This window comes from Phycodurus eques, chromosome 17, assembly GCF_024500275.1.
Source record: "Phycodurus eques isolate BA_2022a chromosome 17, UOR_Pequ_1.1, whole genome shotgun sequence".
Lineage (NCBI taxonomy): Eukaryota > Metazoa > Chordata > Actinopteri > Syngnathiformes > Syngnathidae > Phycodurus > Phycodurus eques.
The window spans coordinates 13,331,735-13,353,824 of record NC_084541.1 but is presented as its reverse complement, the minus strand read 5'-3'; the positions used below and the strand labels follow the sequence as shown (position 1 = coordinate 13,353,824).

The 22,090-nt window shown below is 45.3% G+C and overlaps 1 protein-coding gene across 1 annotated transcript in view; it reads right to left on the bottom strand.

Annotated features, from left to right (window-relative positions):
- Positions 1-1,668: 1,668 nt before the first annotated feature.
- The window catches only part of LOC133416369 (protocadherin Fat 3), a 78,918-nt gene continuing 58,496 nt past the window's right edge, over positions 1,669-22,090 (bottom strand). The window contains exons 38-50 of the mRNA XM_061703220.1: positions 21,471-21,748; positions 20,815-21,380; positions 20,587-20,718; positions 17,516-17,682; positions 16,574-17,039; positions 15,530-15,689; positions 11,563-11,713; positions 10,950-11,333; positions 9,747-9,996; positions 7,092-7,190; positions 5,968-6,027; positions 5,838-5,876; positions 1,669-2,659 (exon numbers count right to left, since the gene is read on the bottom strand). Of these exons, the coding sequence (XP_061559204.1) occupies positions 2,013-2,659; positions 5,838-5,876; positions 5,968-6,027; positions 7,092-7,190; positions 9,747-9,996; positions 10,950-11,333; positions 11,563-11,713; positions 15,530-15,689; positions 16,574-17,039; positions 17,516-17,682; positions 20,587-20,718; positions 20,815-21,380; positions 21,471-21,748 (3,399 nt within the window). The 3' untranslated portion in view covers positions 1,669-2,012. The remainder of the gene's footprint in view (positions 2,660-5,837; positions 5,877-5,967; positions 6,028-7,091; positions 7,191-9,746; positions 9,997-10,949; positions 11,334-11,562; positions 11,714-15,529; positions 15,690-16,573; positions 17,040-17,515; positions 17,683-20,586; positions 20,719-20,814; positions 21,381-21,470; positions 21,749-22,090) is intronic.

Genomic DNA, 22,090 nt, shown 5'->3' with positions numbered 1-22,090 from the left:
AAAATGTCATTGTCAATATTACAAAATGAATTACAAGAATAAACGTGTTCTTCTTCCAAATGTCAAGCACCGTTGTTGCGTGTCAGAGCAAGAATCCTATTCATTTTGGAGGCTCTGACTAAATTGTCTCTTTCCTGCATATTGGTGATTTCTGGTGAAAACAAAATGCTAACATGCTAACATAACACTAGTGCATGATGGAATTTGCTGACCGTGGTTGGGAGTCAGTACACACAAGTGCGCATTAAACAAACATGCAGCAGCAGCAGTGCTCCTGGCATATGTCGGAGGATTGTCCCGCTAATCATCTGACACACACACACACACACACGAACACACAAACTCTGGCATGCCTCGCTGCAGCTGATTACGCTGTTGAAATTAAAGCATTGGTGAATAATACATGAGCAGCGGTTGCGTGAGATGCTGTTTGTGTCCGTTCCAGCTGTGCGTGTGTGCGCGTGTGAGCGTGTGTGCCAGGCAGATGTCGGCCACACGGATTAGGTTGCGCCCTGTGTGTGTAATCCCGGTGTTAGTGAGAGCAAACCCTCCTCTTCCTCCCCCCCTTTGCTTCATGTGATTTCTCAGCATGCGTCCTGCTCTCTGCGAACTCAAACCAACATCGCCGTGGACCAATGGCGCGATGCAATTAAGCCAGAAAGACTTCCCCACAGTACTTAAGTAGATTAACGTATGGCTGTCTGTTACGGCGCGTTATAGATAGGCCAGTGTTGAATGGCGATATTGTGACGTATCCTATCATCGTTTAAAAATACAAATGGATACAGTATCGAAACTCAATACTGTGAGGTGCCGTATCGTTGTCTATTAGGATACCATGTTGATACACCGGCATTGAATATCATTGTTATATGCCGTATCTAAAATCGACATTTCATACCTGTCTTAATGACTTCATTTTGCTTAATTAAGTGTCGGCGTTATCAATCTGGTGTGAGGCTCCCTCATAACCCTGCATCATCACCAGAGTCAGAGGTGTTCCTAATATTTCACCCTAAATAGAAAAATGTCTATTTAGACCTATTTTGTCCAAATGAGGAGATGAGAAAAATTAGAAACATCTTAAATCAGGTGCAGGGTCATATGTCATACTGTAATGGTGCATGACAAAGAGGTTTGTGGATGACTGTGATAAGGCCAATGTGACATTAAATAGATATGTATATCAATATATGAACATATACAGACACACAGACGTATATATATATATGTATACGTGCATAAATAATTATTGTATATGCACGTGTATGTACTGTGCGTATACAGTACGTATATGTGATTACATTCATTCCTGCGGTGGCACAGAAATGTCTGACAATGAAGATGCGTGATAAGAGAGCAGACAATCTTAACTTTGATGTCAGCTATTAGAAACGCCTTCAATTAAAATGCTGGTCCATGTCAACAAAATCAATTCATTTCTTGCTTTGACATGAAATTAACACGGAACATTGACGGGCCAGAGAGACATCAGTGAAGTGTGAAGGGATGGAGAATCCATTTATCAGATTGAGAGACAGACGGAAGAACTCAGCTGCCATTTGCTTTCTTGGCTTGTAGGAAGTGCTTCGAATGATTAAGGCCTGGCGGAGGTCTAGTGCGAGGTGAAGTGCAGCCACAAACGACAAGAACGAGTTTCACTTAGTGTACACAATTTATTCACAGTGAGAAAACACAGCGATAAATCGGAGGCAGGGTGTGTGTGTGTGTGTGTGTGTGTGTGTGTGTGCGGTCTTAAAAATGTCTCACTTTTAATTATCTTTCACTTTGAAGCTCGTGATGCTCGGCCGCCAAACGACCTTCTTATGAAATAAATAATTGATGAGTAATGAAATGATTAAACAAAGATGCCGTTAATCTTAATAACATCTCTGAAGCGGCGTGCCGCATGTGGCTAAGAGTCCTTTCCTCGGAAAAACAGGCCCCGCTAACGAGATGAGAGAGGCGTCACTTTTTTCTTGTTGTGTATTTTGTGTCAAGAGTCATGACGGTCATTTGAATCCGTGCCAACCTGCTGCGGGTTCTGACCCAGTGGAGGTTCTGTTGGTCCTCGTAGCCCTCCTGGCTCGCAGTGACACCAGGTTCAACAGTCTTTCCAGCTCATCCGCAGAAGCGGTCATAGCACCAGAGCCGAGAGGTCCGCCGCTGTCCTCCCGAGACCCAGAGGCCCAAGCCCGCAAGGGAGGCAACAGCTGGGCCGGGTGCAAGCTGTGGCCCGGTGGGCTGGATGGGTACCCGTCGTAGGCTTCTCGGGTTGGGGGAAGGGTGTCGTAGAGACCCTCAGAGTCTTCGCTGTGTACCGAGTCTTGCCGGGGCTCCCGGTATTCCTCGTAGACGGGTGACTCCTCGCTGCTCCTTTGCCGCCCTTCCCCATCCAGCCACCTCTTCCGCTGCCACTCGCCCGACTGGTTCTTTTCCCACTGGAAGGCCCTCCGCCCGGCCTCTGGCACCGACTCTTGGCCTCTGTTGGTGCTTGGGACCTGGATCGGATAGTCCAGCTGTAGGGAGCGGGTGCTGCCTCCCCGGCGGATGTTCTGGTGAGCGTTGCTCAGGTCATAGTGGGATGCCATCTCGGGCAGACGCAGGCGCGTTGGCGAGAACCAGCTGGAGTTATGCCTGGACGAGTCCCAGTGGTAAGCTGCAGAGACAGGATGAAACTTTTAGACTCTGTGGAACTTTACCCAGAATGATTCATATTTGGACCCTAGTTGGGAGGTAATAGTTTCAAGAGATCTAGCAACATTTGGGGTGTGGTCAGCAGCAGAGAATGTGAGTTTAGTTCCTGAGGACTACCAAGCTAGACCCCCCTGGGCTGTGGGAGACGAGCCCCTTTCAGACCAACATGAAGTGGGGGGGCGGGGGGGGGACCGTCGACCTGACAATATACCAGATTTGGCGGTACTATCAGGATTATAAACGATGAAGGACATTGCCTGTGTGTAAAGGTATTTGGCATTGGTGGGACTGGAGTGTGAATTTTAACACCCGACTCGTTACTCCAGCCATTTTGCATTGAAAGCAATTATGGATTTCCGCCTGGCAGATTCCCAGTGGTAGACTGCAGGGACAGGTAAAAACCTTTCAATGCAGGATGAAGGAACTTTGGGAGTGACCCTGCTTGGGGAACCTTTAGGGTTGGCTTTACTGGATCCAGGAACCTTTAGGGTTGGCTTTACTGGTACCAAATACCAAAAAAAATTAATAGTTTGATTCCTGAGGACTACAGAGCTGCCGTTAAGAATGACACTTCAGTCTCGACGTGTTCTGGGCGATACTGATACGAAATGGGGGGACAAACTAAACCTGACATTTTTTCTGCTTTGGAGGTAGTGTAAGAGTGTGAGGTTTTGCTGCTCCTGTGTCAAAAGCAATTGTCACGGTCACAGGAAAAAGGGGGAGTACATGCTGGATCCTCGGTTATTCTGCACGATCTCAGTGTGAAAGAATCTTCCGTTTTATCACATTCGGCCTCTAGCTAATGTCTCCCTCATAATGAATGAGTATGATGATGATTACATTTGTTATTGTTAATGATTATCGCTTGGAATCATGGAACTGATGATTATTATAAGAGATGCCTTGTGACAAAAGAAGTCAAGACTTGTTTCTCTGATATCTTTGAAGTTTAACACCCTCAAGTCTCTTTTTCTTTCTTTTGTTTGCACCAGCGCAGGGGGCACAGAGCTCCGCGAGATGCGCCATGAGGAGAAGTGGCATCGGTTGCTAGGGAACAAGACATAAAAGTCAATAACCGATGTCTCGGCTAGGGCCATCACACCTTCCTGAACCTGATGGGAGAATTTTAGCAGTTTACTTCATATTACTGCCGGTAAGACTTGTTGTCTAATTTGCTAACAGACAGTCGGTACCAGTTTTGGGGTTCTGCGGGATGGACCAATCCACTGATGAAATTTAGAGCCCCCTTCCCAACCATCTGTAAATTCAAGTTATTCTCACTGTTCTGTGTCAACAGCCGTAGACTCGGAGGGTTCAGAAAGCGGGGGCAATTTTAGAGGTAGTATCAGACCCATAACCATCTTCGTTTAAATGGTATTCTGCTCACGCATCATTAGCAAATTATTAGCATTAGCATATGTCCGGTTTTGGAGGTACAGTGTAGCATCAGAGCCATAACATCAACAGGACAATATTTGTGTGTTAAGGGTATTCCTTGATGTCTGGACGTCGATTTGAAGTTGAACACATCTCCTGCCCGCAACAGATGTCGTCAAGAAATCTTTTAAAAGTTAATATTGGCATTATTTGCATTGTTAGCATATAGTAGCATATACTAGTGATGCAATTAGCATTGCATCACTAGCATATATATTCAATTTCAGAGGAGCCGGAACACCATCTGTGTGTTCAGGGTATTCCACGATACCAAGACCGTGATGTGAACTTTAAAACTTCTCCCGCCCTCTTATGTTAAAAGCAACATAAGAGTTGCCATCACCCATTAGCATAGCATTATTAGCATGTTGCGCAACATCGGTGAAACATCATCTGTGTATGACCTTTCCGCAGTGGTGTGACATTTGACCCTTCTCCCGCAATGTTGTGTTGAAAGTGACATCACACACGAAGTCACGCATCTTTAACATATAATTAGCATTGTTCACATTTGATCATAGAAATGGCACAGAACTGTAAGCATATTTCCGGTCCATATCTCAGGTAGTATCAGAGCCGTAACATTAGCGGGAGACCATCTGTGTGTTAAGAGTATTCTGCAAATGTTATGAAGTTTAACACTTCTTCTGCCCTGTTGAGTTAAAGGCAACACAACAGATGCTGTTACATATTATTAGCATTATTAGCATTTGATTTTAGAATTAGCATATCATTATTAGACAATGTCCGATTTTATGAATTTGTACAATTTGCTGCGGATCCAGTTTAACTAGCTTGGGGGAGGTCCTTGCTCACACCTATTTCTCTTGGGCGTGCGAGCGACTCCCGCTAACAACAATGCTACATGGTCTACTTGCGCTAGTGAATAATTGAGGTTGGTGTTAATGAGGTGTGAGAGAGTGTAAGATGTATACAGAAGTTATGGTACTGATGAGGTGAAGTAGAGTCTATGTGATATTGCTGAGCTACTGAGAGGAGGCGAGCAGATACACTTCATCATTGGTCGCTCTTTAATGCACACGCGTGTGGAGATGCACACGACCAAGACATTGAAGCTATTGTAAAACAAGAACACGCACAGAACTACAAAAGCTCCACCAAACCTTTACAAAGAAACGTGTCTACCTGCTAGGATCTGTCTGAACATGTTCAATTGACATTGAATTTATACTGTAATCTGGATCAGATCAGGATCAAATTTGGTTTGGCATTACAGCCTCTACCTGTCAACCTACCCCCTTACGGTATCTACCTACTTATCATGTGCCTACTTTTGCATCTTTCTATCCACCTTCCTACCTATCCAACTACCCATCTATCATCCTACCTACAACCTACCTATCAATCTTTCTACCCATCACACCCACCTGCTGACCTGCCAACCTTCTGACCCACCCACCTACCTATCATCTACCAACCTTCCGATGCCTACCACCCTACACACCATCCACCTACCTATTGTACTTACCCATTTACCTTTCTATACTTACCAAACCAACTACCCACCTACATACTTTCCTCCTCATCCAACCACCCGCCGGCCCGACCTTCCCACCTACTGATCCAAACGCTGACCTTTCAACTTTCACATGAACATGTGTACATAAACGTGCACAGTAGCGGTCAATGTGAACACAGCTGTTTAAATACAGTTTGTACAGTATGTATAATGTGACACTTACCAGGACTGTCCTGCCACTGCTCATTGTCCATGTTGGACACTACAAAAATAATGATTATAGATTTATGTATACATTATGTAAACAGTATAATTTTGAATATCAAACTGTGTCTACAAGTGTGTTTTCCTACCTTCACTCTCAATGTGGTCCACCGTGTCGTTGACCAGACGGATGACTGTCACGATGGAGGCTACGCACACACACAAATACAACCACACACAATGTCACAACCACTAACTTGAATAGGTTAACATATCATGTGTGCGTGCATGTGCTAATAGCGCAGGGTCACGTTTGTACACGTGTGTGTATGGCATGCATGTGTACTATATAGGTTGTCAGCTCTGCTACAGTAATTAGAGAGGACACACGCCACGCACACACACGCTATTGGCGTGTTAGCCTTCCTGGTAGCAGAGGGAGGATCAATGCTATTGAGTTCTTTGTGGGAAAAAAAAAGTTCTTCTTCTTCATCTCCTTCTTCTTGCACCTCTCAATTCTAATCGGCTCCTTAATGACTTCATTTTGCTTAATTAAGTGTCGGCGTTATCAATCTGGTGTGAGGCTCCCTCATCAGTGGTATTATTGCTATCTCCACCAGGGAGATTTTTTTTTGCTTTTCTTCTTTTTTTTAACTGAGATTACTCATAAAATACTTTAATTTCTGCAAAACGACACAAGCAAAGGAACAACTCCACTAATTCCAAATGTTGGTGCAGTTTAAACCATCATTTGAAACCTGTACCCAGGCCTGAAACTCTTAACCAGACTTGGAACCCTAACCCTTGTTTCAAACTAGTACAGGCTTGAAACCCCAATTTGAAACCAAAATCCTGACTTCAAACCCTATTTTTAAACTCAAACCCTAGCTTGGAACCCCATTTTTAAATCATACCCCTTTTGTGAAACCCTAACTATAGGCCTGTAACCCTAATGTGAAACCTCAACCCTCTCTTGAAACCTTACTTTGAAACTGTAACCCTGGTTGAAAAATTCAATCTTGAAACCCTAACCTAGGCTTGAATCCCAAATCTGAAATGTCAACCTTGGCTTGAAACACAAATTTGAAACCCTAACCCTTCATTTGCGACAATAACCAGGGCTTGAAACCCTAACTTGAATCCCTGACTGTGGCTTGATGCCCTCCTTTGAAACCCTCCTTTGAAACGTTAACGCAATCCAAGGTGCGCTGTAATCTAGAGTAATAAAAAATGTTGCGGTGCAGATCCGGGTAAAAGTGCGGTGTTGACGTACCGTTGTCGTCGAAGGACTCTGACGTGTACGAGCTGAGATCCTCTAACGTGGAGTCTGACGAAAGACCGATCGCGTCGCTCTGCGTAGGCGACCGCTCACCTGGACAGACACAAAAGCATTGCACAATTAGCCTTGTTAGCAGTGTGGTTAGCATGTAAGTTTGACTCAGGTTGACATGAAGCTCCTCAACTGGAGCCGTTGTTATCCTCAACAATCCGTCATGCTCTGAGGCCCTTGAACATGTGTGTATGTGTGTGTGTGTGTGTGTGTGTGTGTGTGTGTGTGTGTGAGAGAGAGAGAGACCACCCCCTGCACCCCACCCCGTCACGTGGGACCCAGGCCGGTTGTCAATCAAAGTAAGGCAAGCAGCCACTGGGCGCCTTGTGTATACACCCCAGACGCTTCAATAACACACAAACACACGCACACGCGCACAAATACAGACGAGATCTAGTGTTTAAAGCCTGGGCTAGAACATCAAGTCTAAGGTAGGGTTTAAAATTTGTGTCTGGATCAAGGTTTCAAACAGGGGTTATAGTTTCAAAATAGGATTTCAAGCCTGTGTTAAGGTTTCTAACAATAGTTAAGGGGTTTCAAGCCTGGGTAAAGATTTCCAATAAGGGTTTCAAGCCAGGGTTAGGGTTTCAAATTATGGTGTTAAGCCAGGGTTAGGGTTTCAAAGTAGGGTTTCAAGCCTGTGTTACGATTTTAAAGTAGGGTTTCAAGTCAGGGTGAGTGTTTAAATGAGAGTTTCAAGTTATGGTTTCTGGTTGGGTTAGGGTTTTGAGACAGTCTTTAGGGGAATTAATGTGACTTTTCAGTGTTGCTGCTACTAAATGATTCATTGTATGCTAATGATTGAAAGTTTTGGCTGGCTGCACCACCGGCCAATCAGCTGGCTCCGTTCCCCTCCGTCAACTCCCAGCTCGTGACGCCACATTCGCTAGCTGCCGCTTAGCTCGGCGCTAATAAACAAAGTGCGGTCGCTAACGAGGGTGTTCAAGCATCTCAATCACGCACTAATTAAGCGGGAGCGGATCCCCGCCGCAGCACGCATTCCCTGCTCGGTGGGGGAGCGCATCCTGATCCCTACGGAGGAAATCAATGATGGTGAGCAGCAAGTTGAGCACAACAAACACAAACGCTTTTGATTGGCTCCTTGGACTGGAAAGAAACCATGTGGGATTGCGGTAGCTTCAAATAACACTGGCAAGATGCTTTACAAGCACAACAAAAGCACAATTTGAAACCGTATCCATTCTTTCAAACCAGCAGGTTTCAGAGGAGGGTTTCAAGCTTGGGACGGGGTCTCAAACAAAGGTTAGGGTTTTAAAGTAGGGCTTCAAGCCTGGGTTAGTGGCTCAAGACAGTTGTAAGGTGTTTGAAATTAGAGTTTCAAGCCAGGGTAAGGGTTTCCTAGTTTGAGTTTTGTCTTATAAAATAGGGTTAGGGTTTCAACCCTAGATTATGGTTTCAAAGTGGGGTTTTAAGTCTTATTAGGATTTAAGGCAAATGTTTTAAGCCTGGGTTTGATTCTCAAAGCATGGTTTCTGAAACTGGGTTAGGAGTTTAAAGTAGGATCTAAAATCTCGTTAAGGTTTCAAGCCAAGATTAGGGTTTCAAAGTTGGGTTTTAAAATAGGGTTAGGGTTTCAATACAGTGTTAAGATTTGAAATTAGGGTTTCAAGCCTGGGTTACGTTTTCACATTAGGGTTTCCAAACCGGGTTTGGGTTACAAGCCAGGGTTAGGTTTCAAAGTAGGGTTTCAAACCAGGGGTAATTCAAGTTAGGGTTTTAAACATAAGTTTGAGTTCAAGACAGACAAATGATTTAAAATTAGGGTTACAAGCCTGGGTTTCTGTTCCCAAGTAGGCTTTCAAGCCAGTGATAATGTTTCAAGACAGGCTTCTAAACATGGGTTAGTGTTTCAAACTAGATCAGGTCTGTGGTTGCAAATTAATGCTTTCAAACAAGGAAAAGGGTTTTAAATAAGTATTATCCTTTCAAAGTAGAGTTTCAAGCCTGGGTTATAGTTTCAAATTAGGGTCTTCAGCCATGTCGCTACTTGTTAGCCATTGCCATTGTGGAAGCGATCACTCTGTCCACCAATCAACACGCGGCACTGCTGTCTGGCCCCGCCCTTCCGTTGCCCTACCGCCAAACCGTACGCCAACAGAAGAGTATCAATAACTGGTACGGATCACTTGCTGTATTTTGGTACTTCTTTCCAACTGGAGCACTTTTGCTCCAAAGTAGGACAAAGTCGAAACGCAAACATTCTTCATCATATTCATTATTCATATTTATTCATCGTATGTGTTCATTAGAATTGTCAATGAAAAAGTTTCAAGTGTATTGAGGTCAGTCGGAAGCAATCCGTCTCCATGGCAACCATGCCAGACAAAAGTGGCCTCGGCGCGCCTGTGTGTTTGAAACCCTGACCCGCGTTTGAAACCTTACTTTGAAAGTGTAACCCTTTTTTGATCCCCAAACCCAGGCTTTCAAACTGACTTTGAACCCTGAACCTTGGTTTAAAAACACAAATGTGAAAGCCTGACTCTCATTTGAAACCCTTACCCAGACATAAAACCTTAATTTGAAACCTAACCTTGGCTTTAAACCCTACTTTGTCTGTGTGTGCGCGTTCAGTCTGACCGTCGCTGCCGTCCGTCCTTTCCATCTCAAAGGCTCTCTGACTCCACTGGTCCTCGCGTTCTTCTCGCCGGCTGGCTTCCGCCGCCGTGTTGGCGTCCCCGCCCTCCCAGGACACCTTGTGAGCGGGGCTGTGCTGGTGGAGGCGGCGGCAAGGCGACGGCGGGGTCAGATTGGTGGGTGCCACGCTGCACACGGCCACGCCCCGACGGTTGCCGCGCATGTTTGACATGTCGGACAGGAAGCTGCTCAGCTGTGACGGAAAAGACGGGAGAAAAGAAAAGAAAAAACAAAGTGAGCAAATGTTAAACAGCTGCTGATGTGCCACCAGCTCAGATCCCTCTCATCACGGTATGGATAGCATTTTTGCCTTGCATCAAAAGGTTCTGGGTTTGGATCTGGGCTAGGCCTTTCTCTGTGAAGTTTGCATGGCTTTTCGCTATCCCCTTACACCCATCCCATGTTGATTTTGGTACCTTTCACAGGGAAAACTGTGTGGACGGATGGATGGATGGAGCTGGATGATGGTTGTATGGACGGGTGGACGTATGAATGGAAGTGGCTGGATGGCTGGATGATGGGTGGAGAGATGGTGGAAGGATGGAGATTGATGAGGTGATTGGATGATTGAGATGCTAGATAGTTGGGAATGGGTGAGATGAATACTTGTTGGATGGATGTAGATGATAGAGAATGGATGGATGAATGAATGGATGATGATGAATGGATGATATGAACAGATGGATGGAGATGGATGATGCTTGGTTGGATGGAGAGAAATCGATGTGGTTGGATGGATTGATAGATGGGGTGGATGGATGGATGATTGGATAGTGATGATGGATGAATGGAGGTGGATGGATAGAGATGGACGGATGTGGATGAATGTATTTGGATGGATGGAGGTGGTTAGACAGATGGAAATGGTTGGATGGATAGAGATGATGAAATGGATGAGGGTTGGATGGGTACATGAGATGAGTGGATGGATGGATGGAGATGAATGAGAGTTGGATGGATGGATAGAGATGGATGGGTGAAGACAGATGAGGGTTGTATGGATGGATGAGGGTAGTATGACTCATAGTGATGGATGCTGGATGGATGAGGGTTGGGTGGAAGGATGGATAGAAATGGATAGAGATGGATGGATGTGGTTGGATGGACGGGTGATGAATGGATGTGCCGTATGTATGCCCGACCTACCCTGCTTCCATCCGCGTCTGTGCTGCGTCTCCCCCCCATCAGAGGTGAGTGCGCGTCAGGTCTCACCACCACCTGAGGCGGTGCCGTCAGGCCGCCGCCGTCGCCTCCACCAATAGCGCTCACCTTCCCCGGCGAGCCCGGCACACGCACCGCCTCGAACTCGATGCCCTCCGCGCCCATGCCTGTCTTGCGCAGCATGTAGCTGGTCTCCGTGATAGCCGACACGACTGCGACGCTCCCCGCGGGCGCCGCCCCCGCCGAGTCCTTTCGGAACTGGATCTTCTTCCGGAAGATTGCGAAGAGGATGAGGAGCAGGATGACGACGAAGGCCAGAACGCCAATGCCAATGATCTCGCCGGGACCGACGTACGACAGCGGCTCCGCCTGGGAGACATCCGCATACGTGAGTGACACTTGACACAGATGATCAACACCTGCCACAAAGTTTAAGAAATCCGGTGCTTGTATTTGACACTGAATCATACCGACGGCATTGCGAATCTTTTACACATAAAACATTATTACTACAGCTGTCAATTCTGACCTCAAATAATGTAAGATAATAAATTGTAATAAAAATGCTTTTTAAAAATAACAATTTGTAGGGTCGCACCTGCGTGTCGTCACCCGCCTCACTGCCACCGTCGCAGGCCCCGCCCTCATATCCCGGCGTGCAGTTACAGAAGAAGGATCCTAGCGTGTTGACGCACTCGCCGCTATCGCCGCACTGGGCCCGCTCGCACTCGTCCACGTCTTCATCGCATCTGGAAAATCAACGATCATTTTTATCGAAAATACTTTTCGGGGTTATAACTGTGGCTCGGCTTTCCCACGTTCCGGCTCTGATGTGGCAATTTTGCTGGATCTCAGTGTGAAAAGAGGCTATAGACATGGCAATATCGCGAGCTGAGGAGATTCCAACACTATCAAGGGGGTATTTAACACATCCACTGCCATTGACGGATTTAGAAGTCAAATATCCATGTTAACAGCTTTGTAGATGAATTCAAGTTTTTAGACACTCTTAGTGGGGGCGCGCTCGGTGCTCGACCAGCTGCCGACACGCATGCACGCTACTGCTTTTGAAACACCTCCCCAGCGAGACTCTGCCGTTTTCTCCTCACTTGTGACGACTTCCATCATGCGCGCTCGCCGGTGTCTTCATCCTCATTAGCATTAGCGTGCTGCTTCCTCTTCCTCTTTTCTGATTATGATATTTGTTTGATATTGGGTTGTGCTACACGACACGTGTGCAGCAACTCTTGGAAATGTCATCACGCTGAATAATATCTGCTGAGTGTGCGTTCACGCCTGATTATTATGCACTGATAACAAGCTGCAGCCTCAGAACAATTACACAACAACTAATTTTAAAAAAATGCTGAATACACATTTAACCCCCCAGATTCACTGGAATACAATTATTAGCACTTCCGCTTTATATTGTTGTATCTACAGTGGGTACGGAAAGTTTTCAGACCCCTTAAATTTTTCACTCTTTTATTATATTGCAGCCCTTTGCAAAAATCCTTTTAAGTTATTTTTTTCCACATTAATGTACACAAAGCACCCCATATTGACAGAAAAAAAACTAAATTGTTGATATTTTTGATGATTTATTAAAAAAGAAAAACTGAAATATCACACAGCCATAAGTATTCAGACCATTTGCTCAGTATTTAGTAGAAGCCCCCTTTTGAGCTAATACAGCCATGAGTCTTTTTGGGAATGATGCAACAAGTTTTTCAAACCTGGATTTGGGGATCCATTCCTCCTTGCAGATCCTCTCCAGTTCTGTCAGGTTGGATGGTGAACATTGGTGAGCAGCCATTTTCAGGTATTTCCAGAGATGCTCAATTGGGTTTAAGTCAGGGCTCTGGTTGGGCCATTCAAAAACAGTCACGGAGTTGTTTTGAAGCCACTTCTTGGGTATTTTAGCTGTGTGCTTAGGGTCATTGTCTTTTTTGAAGCTGAACCTTTGGCCCAGTCTGAGGTTCTGAGCACTCTGGAGTACGTTTTTGTCCAGGATATCCCTGTACTTGGCCGCATTCATCATTTCTTCGATTGCAATGAGTCTCCCAATCCCTGCAGCTGAAAAAAACCCACACACAGCATGATGCTGCCACCACCATGCTTCACTGTTGGGACTGTATTGGACAGGTGATGAGCAGTGCCTGGTTTTCTCCACACATGCCACTTAGAATTAAGGCTAACAATTTCTATCTTGGTCTCATCAGACCAGAGAATCGTATTTCTCACTATCTTGGAGTACTTCAGGTGCTTTTTAGCAAGCTCCATGCGGGCTTCCATGTGTCTTGCACTGAGGAAAGGCTTCCGTCTGGCCACTCTGCCATAAAGCCCCGACTGGTGGAGGGCTGCAGTGATGGTTGACTTTGTAGAACTCCCGACTGTATCTCTGAGGCTCAGCCTCAGTGATCTTTGGGTTCTTCTTTACCTCTCTCACCAAGGCTCTTCTCCCCCAATTGCTCACTTTTCCCGGACGGCCAGCTCTAGGAAGGGTTCTGATCATTCCGAATGTCTTCCATTTAAGGATTATGGAGGCCACTTTTTTGTAGCCTTGGCCAGATCTGTGCCTTGCCACAATTCTGTCTCTGAGCTCTTCAGGCAGTTCCTTTGACCTCATGATTCTCATTTGCTCTGACTTGCACTGTGATCTGTAAGGTCTTATATAGACAGGGGTGTCAGACAGCAAGACAGTATAGACAGCAAAGGGTCTGAATACTAATGGCTGTGTGATATTTCAGTTTTCCTTTTTTAATAAATCAGCACAAATTTCAACAATTACGTTTTCCCCCTGTCAATATGGGGTGCTGTGTGTACATTAATGAGGAAAAGAAATTAACTTAAATGACTTTAACAGATGGCTATAATATAGCAAAGAGTGAAAAATTGAAGGAGAAAACCGAAAACTTTCCGTACCCACTGTATCTATATATATAAATGTTGTTTATTATAATGGAATGTATTGTCTCATCAATCATGTGGTTTATATATATTTTAACTGAAAACATATTTTTTTAAAAAGCAATCATATTCCATTACATTTTTGTCTTTATTGTAACTTGTTTTGAAATGAAAAGGAAATGTAAGAAAATATTTTAGTACAGTATATTGTTTTTTCTTTTACTGCTTTTGCTGATGGGCTGGGACAATATACATTTCTTAAATTGAATTTCTTTTATTCTAAGGATTATTTTAAATGAAATTTTAATTGTTTTTATTCAAATTGTGTGATCGCTTATTTATACAACAGTTAATGGGGGCCAATAGATTTTTTAAAATTGAATAATAAGAATAAAATAAAATTACAAAATATAATTTTAGAATTGTGTGCTACTTATTAAATTTTTTTATTTGTGAAAGAGCTGGTACATGATTCATTGGGGTCAATATATGTTTTTAAAATTGTAAAAGTCTATTAAAAATTACAAAATAAAATTGCATTATTGCATTATTTTGTTTAAATTAATTATTCTTATTCTTATTATTATTTACAAATGGTCTGAAACAATTTGTGTGGTTCACTGGGGTCAATACTTCAAAAGCATTGATTATTCTTCATATTATTTTATTATCCCTATTTTATATTAAAACTATGTACGAATTATTTTATTCAATGGTTTGGGATTGGGGCGGCACGGTGGACGACTGGTTAGAGCGTCTGCCTCACAGTTCTGAGTACCTGGGTTCAATCCCCGGCCCCGCCTGTGTGGAGTTTGCATGTTCTCCTCGTACCTGCGTGGGTTTTCTCCGGACACTCCGGTTTCCTCCCACATCCCAAAAACATGCGTGCTAGGTTAATCGATGACTCTAAATTGCCCGCAGGTGTGAATGTGAGTGCAAATGGTTGTTTGTTTCTATGTGCCCTGCGATCGGCTGGCAACCAGTTCAGGGTGTACCCCGCCTCCTGCCTGATGACAGCTGGGATAGGCTCCAGCACTCCCGCGACCCTTGTGAGGATAAGCGGCTCAGAAAATGGATGGATGGATGAATGGTTTGGGATTGGGTGGGACAAACCATGTGGTTAATGGGGGAGTGTCATTTTTATACAATAATATCCATCCATCCATTTTCTGTCCCGCTTATCCTCACTAGGGTTGCAGGTGTGCTGGAGCCTATCCCAGCTGACTCTGGGCGAGAGGCGCTGTACGCCCTGAACTGGTCGCCAGCCAATCGCAGGGCACAAGGAGAACATGCTCAATGCACACAGGCGAGGCCGGATTTGAACCCAGGTCCTCAGAACTCAGCGGTAACTCCGTGAACCAGTCTCCCACTGTGCGACTATGAGACAAATCATGTCCTTGTGAAGGTCAACATGGTCATCATTTTTCTAAAAATGTATTGCATATGTTTGTTTTTTTTCTTGCTAATTGGTCTTCGTGGGGGTCATTTTTCGAACAAACATCAGGTCCTTACTCTCTAAATTATTGAGCAAACAAAACAAGTGTGTAAAAGGAGTGCTGCTGCCCTCGAGTGGCAACTCTCGGTAATAATCACACATCAAGTTGTAAACAAGCCACGCCAGTGCTCCATTAAGGTCCAAAGTTTTTTGATCTTACATAAGCCCCCCGAGTCCCGGCGGGCATCCGCAGACGAAGCCGCCGCCGCCGCCCACGGCCTGGCACTCGCCGCCAGCCTGGCAGGGGTTTGGTGTGCAGGGCATCACTGGGCTTTCACAGCGTCCTCCGGTGAAACCAGAGATGCAAGTGCACCCAAAGCCTGTCAAAGAGACAACATAAGCATCACAGCCATAGTTATGCTGTTAGTTGTGTGAAAAGGCAACTAAACAGCTAAATTACAGCTTTTTTTGTGTTATGATTGATGCCCCAATTTTACAGGGTCACTGTTTGAAAGAGGCTATTAACAAAGCAATATATAACATTTACAGTGTTCTGCATGAAAAGGCCAAGGTAAATAAGTGGTAGGCTTGTTACAGCTGTAATAAGCAATTTTGCAGAATCTCTGCATGGAAGACGCTGTCAACATCAACAATATTCTGCCTTTGTTGTGTTCTGTTCAAAAGGCACAGGTGGATAAATAAATGCTGGATGTTCCATTATAGCTCTAATGGACCAATTTTGTGGGATCTCAGTGTGAAAGAGCCGATGACCGTAGGGCAAGATGATGCTTTTGGTGGCTTCTGTGTAAAAGTCAAAGGCAGATAACTTGGTTTTCTGTGATACTCTGATGTGACAAATTTTGTTCAGGATTTATATGTGTGAAAAAAGCTATAGAGGTGAAAATATCCTGCCTTTTTGGGATTCGTGTAAAAAGACAATGGCAGAAAATGCCTTTTCACTAGCTGTTATGGCACATTTTGGGGCGTTTCTACATAAAAGAGGCTAGAGGCTGTAGACATATGGCAGTACCGTCTTTGCTGGACTCTGTGTGAAAAGGCTGATAAATGCCAGATTTTCTGTTCCGACTCTTGTGGCTATTTGCAGGATCTCTGTTTGAAAAAGGCTATTATACGCATACAGCAATCTACCACCTTTGCCGCGTTCTGTGTAAGATGTTTGTTCCAAAAATTCAACATGAAATGACTTGTCGATCGAATATGACTTTTTAAAATGTATTTAACTGGTGAAATTAGTGGACCCGACCTCCAGAGGGCAGGCTGGTGCACATGGCTCCGTTAAGGCAGGGGGCACTGACGCAGGGGTCCGGGTAAAGGACGCAGCCCATCTCTACCTCACTCAGCCCAGCGAGCTCAGCGTAGCGACTGCGTTTATTCTGCAGTGGCAGCTCTCTGCCGTTGAGCGTCAGCTGGCCAAGGCATCCTTGGAAGCCATCTTGGGCCCTCGCCCCTTGGCCGGCCACCGTCAGGGGCCTCACCTGCGCCCCGAAGAAGAAAGAGGATTCCGGGGCGACTGGCCAAAGGCGGACGGGGGCTCTGGCGGCCCGTCGTCGCTCCACGTAGCTGTCGTCCAATGACAGGAGGGTGTAGTTGCTGGTCAGCTCCAAGGCCACGGCGTGCCACAGCCCGTCGTTGATCTGTCGCCCGGAGATACCCATTATGCCCAACGTGTTGTCGCAGTCCAACTGGAACCACAGGCGGCCACCTTCGATCTGGAACAGGAGGATTAAGTGTGTACAAAGACAAAAACCAAGACAAGAACCAAGTCAAAAAGTGAGTCAAGAACCATGTCAAGAACACGTCAAAAAGCAAATGATCAGTCAAGAACCAAAAATTAAGTCAGGAACTATTCAAGAACCAGGCTAAAAAAAAAAAAAAAACAAGTGCAAGAACAGAATCAAGCGGGGGGAAAAAACTATGTCGTAAACAAAGTAAAGAACCAGTCAACAATCAAGTCAAGAACCATGTAAAGAGCCAGATGCCGTTAACAACAATATCAAAAAGAACATCAAGAACCAGCTCAGTGCGAAAGGGGTAGATTTATTTTTTTATGTTGTTCTTGACTTTGATGAAGACTGATTCTTCACATATTGTAGAGTTGGCTCCTGGCTGAATCTAGAACATAGCAGCATCCTTTGCCATGGCATGCACCCAGGACAAAACTTCAGTCTAAAGAGCAAATGTTTACCTTGAGCATGGTGCAGGGGTTGACTCTGGTGAACATGATGACTCCCCTTGTCTGCAGCGTGCGGACTCTCAGGCCCAGCTTCATCTCGCCGCTCTGACTGCTCTGACCGCTCTCCGTCAATTTGTACTTGATGTAGCCGTTACCAGAAAACCTCAGCGAGCTTTGACCTGTGTGGAGACAAAAGACACAAAAAGTGTCACAGGATTGAGTGTACATGAGTCAAGTCAAGTCCAACCCCAATTCCAATGAAGTTGGGACGTTGTGTTAAACATAAATAAAAACAGAATACAATGACATGCAAATCATGTTCAACCTATTAATTGAATACACTGCGAAGACAAGATAATTAATGTTCAAACTGATCAACTTGATTGTTTTTAGCAAATAATCATTAACTTGGAATTTTATGGCTGCAACACGTTCCAAAAAAGCTGGGACAGGTGGCAAAAAAGACTGAGAAAGTTGAGGAATGCTCATCAAACACCTGTTTGGAACATCCCACAGGTGAACAGGCTAATTGGGAACAGGTGGGTGCCAGGATTGGGTATAAAAGGAGCTTCCCTGAATTGCTCAGTCATTCACAAGCAAAGATGGGGCGAGGTTCACCTCTTTGTGAACAAGTGCCTGAAAAAGTAGTCAAACAGTTTAAGGGCAATGTTCCTCAATGTACAATTGCAAAGAATTTAGGGATTTCATCATCTACGGTCCATAATATCATCAAAAGGTTTAGAGAATCTGGAGAAATCACTGCATGTAAGCGGCAAGGCCGAAAACTAACATTGAATGTCCGTGACCTTTGACACCTCAGGCGGCACTGCATCAAAAACCGACATCAATGTGTAAAGGATATCACCACATGGGCTCAGGAACACTTCAGAAAACCAATGTCAGTAAATAAGTTTGACGCTACATCCGTAAGTGCAACTTGAAACTCTACCATGCAAAGGAAAAGCCATTTATCAACACACCCAGAAACGCCGCCGGCTTCTCTGGGCCCGAGCTCATCTAAGATGGACTGATGAAAAGTGGAAAAGTGTTCTGTGGTCCGACGAGTCCACATTTCAAATTGTTTTTGGAAATTGTGGATGTCGTGTCCTCCGGGCCAAAGAGGAAAAGAACCATCAGTACTGTTATGGACGCAAAGTTCAAAAGCCAACATCTTCGATTATATGGGGCTGTGTTAGTGCCAATGGCGTGGGTAACTTACACATCTGTGAAGGCACCATTAATGCTGAAAGGTACATACAGGTTTTGGAGAAACATATGCTGCCATCCAAGCAACGTCTTTTTCATGGACGCCCCTGCTTATTTCAGCAAGACAATGCCAAACCACATTCTGCACGTGTTACAACAGCGTGGCTTTGTAGTAAAAGAGTGCGGGTACTATACTGGCCTGCCTGCAGTCCAGACCTGTCTCCCATTGAAGATGTGTGGCGCATTATGAAGCGTAAAATACGACAATGGAGACCCCGGACTGTTGAACAGCTGAAGCTGTACATCAAGCAAGAATGGGAAAGAAAAAGAATGTTAAAAGAGTTTTTGTTAAAAGAAAAGGTGATGTAAACATGACCCTGTCCCAGCTTTTTTGGAATGAGTTGCAGCCATAAAATTCCAAGTTTATGATTATTTGCTAAAAACAATCAAGTTTATCAGTTTGAACATTAAATATATTGTCTTTGTAGTGTATTCAATTAAATATAGGTTGAACATGTAAATGTAAATCAATGTATTCTGTTTTTATTTATGTTTAACACAACGTCCCAACTTCATTGGAATTGGGGTTGTATTAAATGAACCAAGGAACCATCTCAGTCTTCAATCAACCAGTCAAAATCAAGCCCAGAACCAGTCAAGAAACAGCTAAAGCCAGTCAGAAGTCAAAGTCAGGAACCACATCAGCCATGAAACAATCTGTCAAAAATCAAGTCCAGAACCAGTTAAGCACGTCAAAAGCAGTCTGAGCGAAGGACCATATCATCAATCTTGAACGAGTCAGTCAAGAACCAAGTGAAGAATCTCATTACGAATCAAGTGAAGAACTATCCATCCATCCATCCATCCATTTTCTGAGCCGCTTCTCCTCACTCGGGTCGCGGGCGTGCTGGAGCCTATCCCAGCTGTCATCGGGCAGGAGGCGGGGTACACCCTGAACTGGTTGCCAGCCAATCGCAGGGCACATAGAAACAAACAACCATTCGCACTCACAGTCATTCCTATGGGAAATTTAGAGTCTCCAATTAATGCATGTTTTTGAGATGTGGGAGGAAACTGGAGTGCCCAGAGAAAACCCACGCAGGCACGGGGAGAACATGCAAACTCCACACAGGCGGGGACGGGGATTGAACCCCGCACCTCAGAACTGTGAGGCTGACGGTCTAACCAGTCGGCCACCGTGCCGCCAGTGAAGAACTATGTATAAAAAAAAAAAAACAAGTCAAGAACCAGTCAAGAAACAAGTTAAAAACCAGTCAAGAACCACATCAAGAACCAGGCAAAAACCAAGTTAAAATCCACATAGCACATCAAGTACCAGTTGAAAAACCAGCTCAGTGTGAGAGGGGTGGAATTGGTTCTTTGATGGTTCTTGACTTTTTTTTTGACTTGCTCTTGACTAGTTCTTAAGTTGCTTCTGGTTCTTGACTCATTTAATTTTTTGCTGGTCCTTAAGTTTGTTCTTAAATTAGTTCTTGACATCATTCTCTACGTCGTTCTTGAATGTTTCTTCACTGGTTTTTGACGGGATCCTAATGTGTTTTTTGATGTGGACCTCAAATGGTTCTTGATTTGGTTTTCAACCGTTTCTTGACATGGCTCTGTAGTTTTTGACTTGTTCCTGACTTGTTTTCTGTCTAGCTGCTGACATGGTTCTTGATGTGGTTCCAACTGGTAATAACCCCAGTAGCCAATTTCCAAAGGCACCAGATCAGTGTGAAAGGGTTAGACAATAACCAAGTCATGAACCATGTCAAGTACCAAATGTAGAACTAGGTTACGGATGTCAGACCTTGTGACTTTTGTAACATGGTTCTTATAGGTTCAGGAAGTTAAAGAAAGTCTTAAAAAGATCCTACCAGCACACTCGTCCAAACGCTCAGGTAGACACTGGCAGACAGATGGTGCGGTTGGGCCGGAGCGTACACACTGCATGTCTGCTGGACACGACTGACCTTCACACAGCTCCACAGGAGCAGAGCAAGCCCCACCTGCTTGGAGCATTGGCAAATCACAATGATGGATAGAACGTTAGGTACCCCAAGAGAGATCGATGAATGGTTACTGCAATTTACTCAAAAACTCACGAGGGCAGGTGCAGGTCTCAATGCGTCTGAACGGCAGTGACACCAAGCTGACCCTCTCTGTGCTGTACGTCAGTAGCGAGCCAGCCTCCATGGCCAGCGTCTGCTCGCACACCTTGTCGCCGCATGCCAGCTCCCCGGAGCAGGCGCCACCCACTGCAGTCGCTCCAGCCAGGACCCCGCGGAGCTGCCCCCTTGCCTCCCGTAGCTTGGCGGCCACCTCTTGGGGCGCGTAAAAGCCCCCCATTCGCCCACTACCACCACCAGCTGACATCTCTGGCCTCTCGACTGCCACGAGGAGGTCCACGTCGGACGTCCCCTCCACCGGCTGCACGCCGAGGATGTGGAGCGGGTCCTGTTGTCCCGCCGACCATTTCCAACCAGCCAGCGCCCGCAACGTCAGCCGGATCTGGCTTAGGTAGCGGCCCAGTAGGTCCTCGGGTGACAGGGAGCGGAACCTCAGGGCGATAGCGCTACGCAGCAGCACATCCGTCACCTGTTCCACTCGGACCGAGACGTCAGCGATCACAGCAAAACGACCGTCGCTGACAGTAGCGTTCATCTGATACCTGAGAACATAAAAAAAGATAAAATAATGTGAGAAGGATCAAAGAATACTCAAAAAGATCGAAGAACAAAGCAAGGATAAGTATATTTACCTTCCCGGCTCTAATCCCGGTAGAACCATAACACTGCCGTCCTGCCTGTTGATGCTAAACATGCTCTTGTCCTGCGGCGTGTGGGTGAAGGACAGCGCGTCGTTTGGGTCGCGGTCTGTCGCGTGGATGCGACCGATTGGGCCGCCCTGGAATGTGTCGGTTGCCGTCACCACAAAGATTTCCAGGGGCGAGACGGCCGGCTTGTACTGACTGTTCCCGATGACCCGCAGAAAAACCCACGAAGACGAGACCAAAGGGGGCCGGCCAGAGTCGCTTGCCTGCCGAACGAAAGGACAATTCTGAAGCCAGTGGTTTCAAACTAGGGGTCCGTGCGGCATAACTTGGGGGCCTGGAAAATAATTTGCCTACATATGCATACGCACTCATTAGTGAAGGTATAACTTTAATTAGCGTAGCGTTTAGGGGTATCCATGGTCGTAATGTATTTGGCACTGTGATGATGAGGGCATCCTTGCAAAAACATTCTCCCCGTTAAGTGGTCCCTAAACCCAAAAGGTTTGAGAACCCCTGCAATAAAGGCTCCAGTTTAAAATAGTTTGCATTTTCTGTCAATTATTGAATGGTTGAGTTTTCACAGGGCAAGACAGGGCATAAAACAT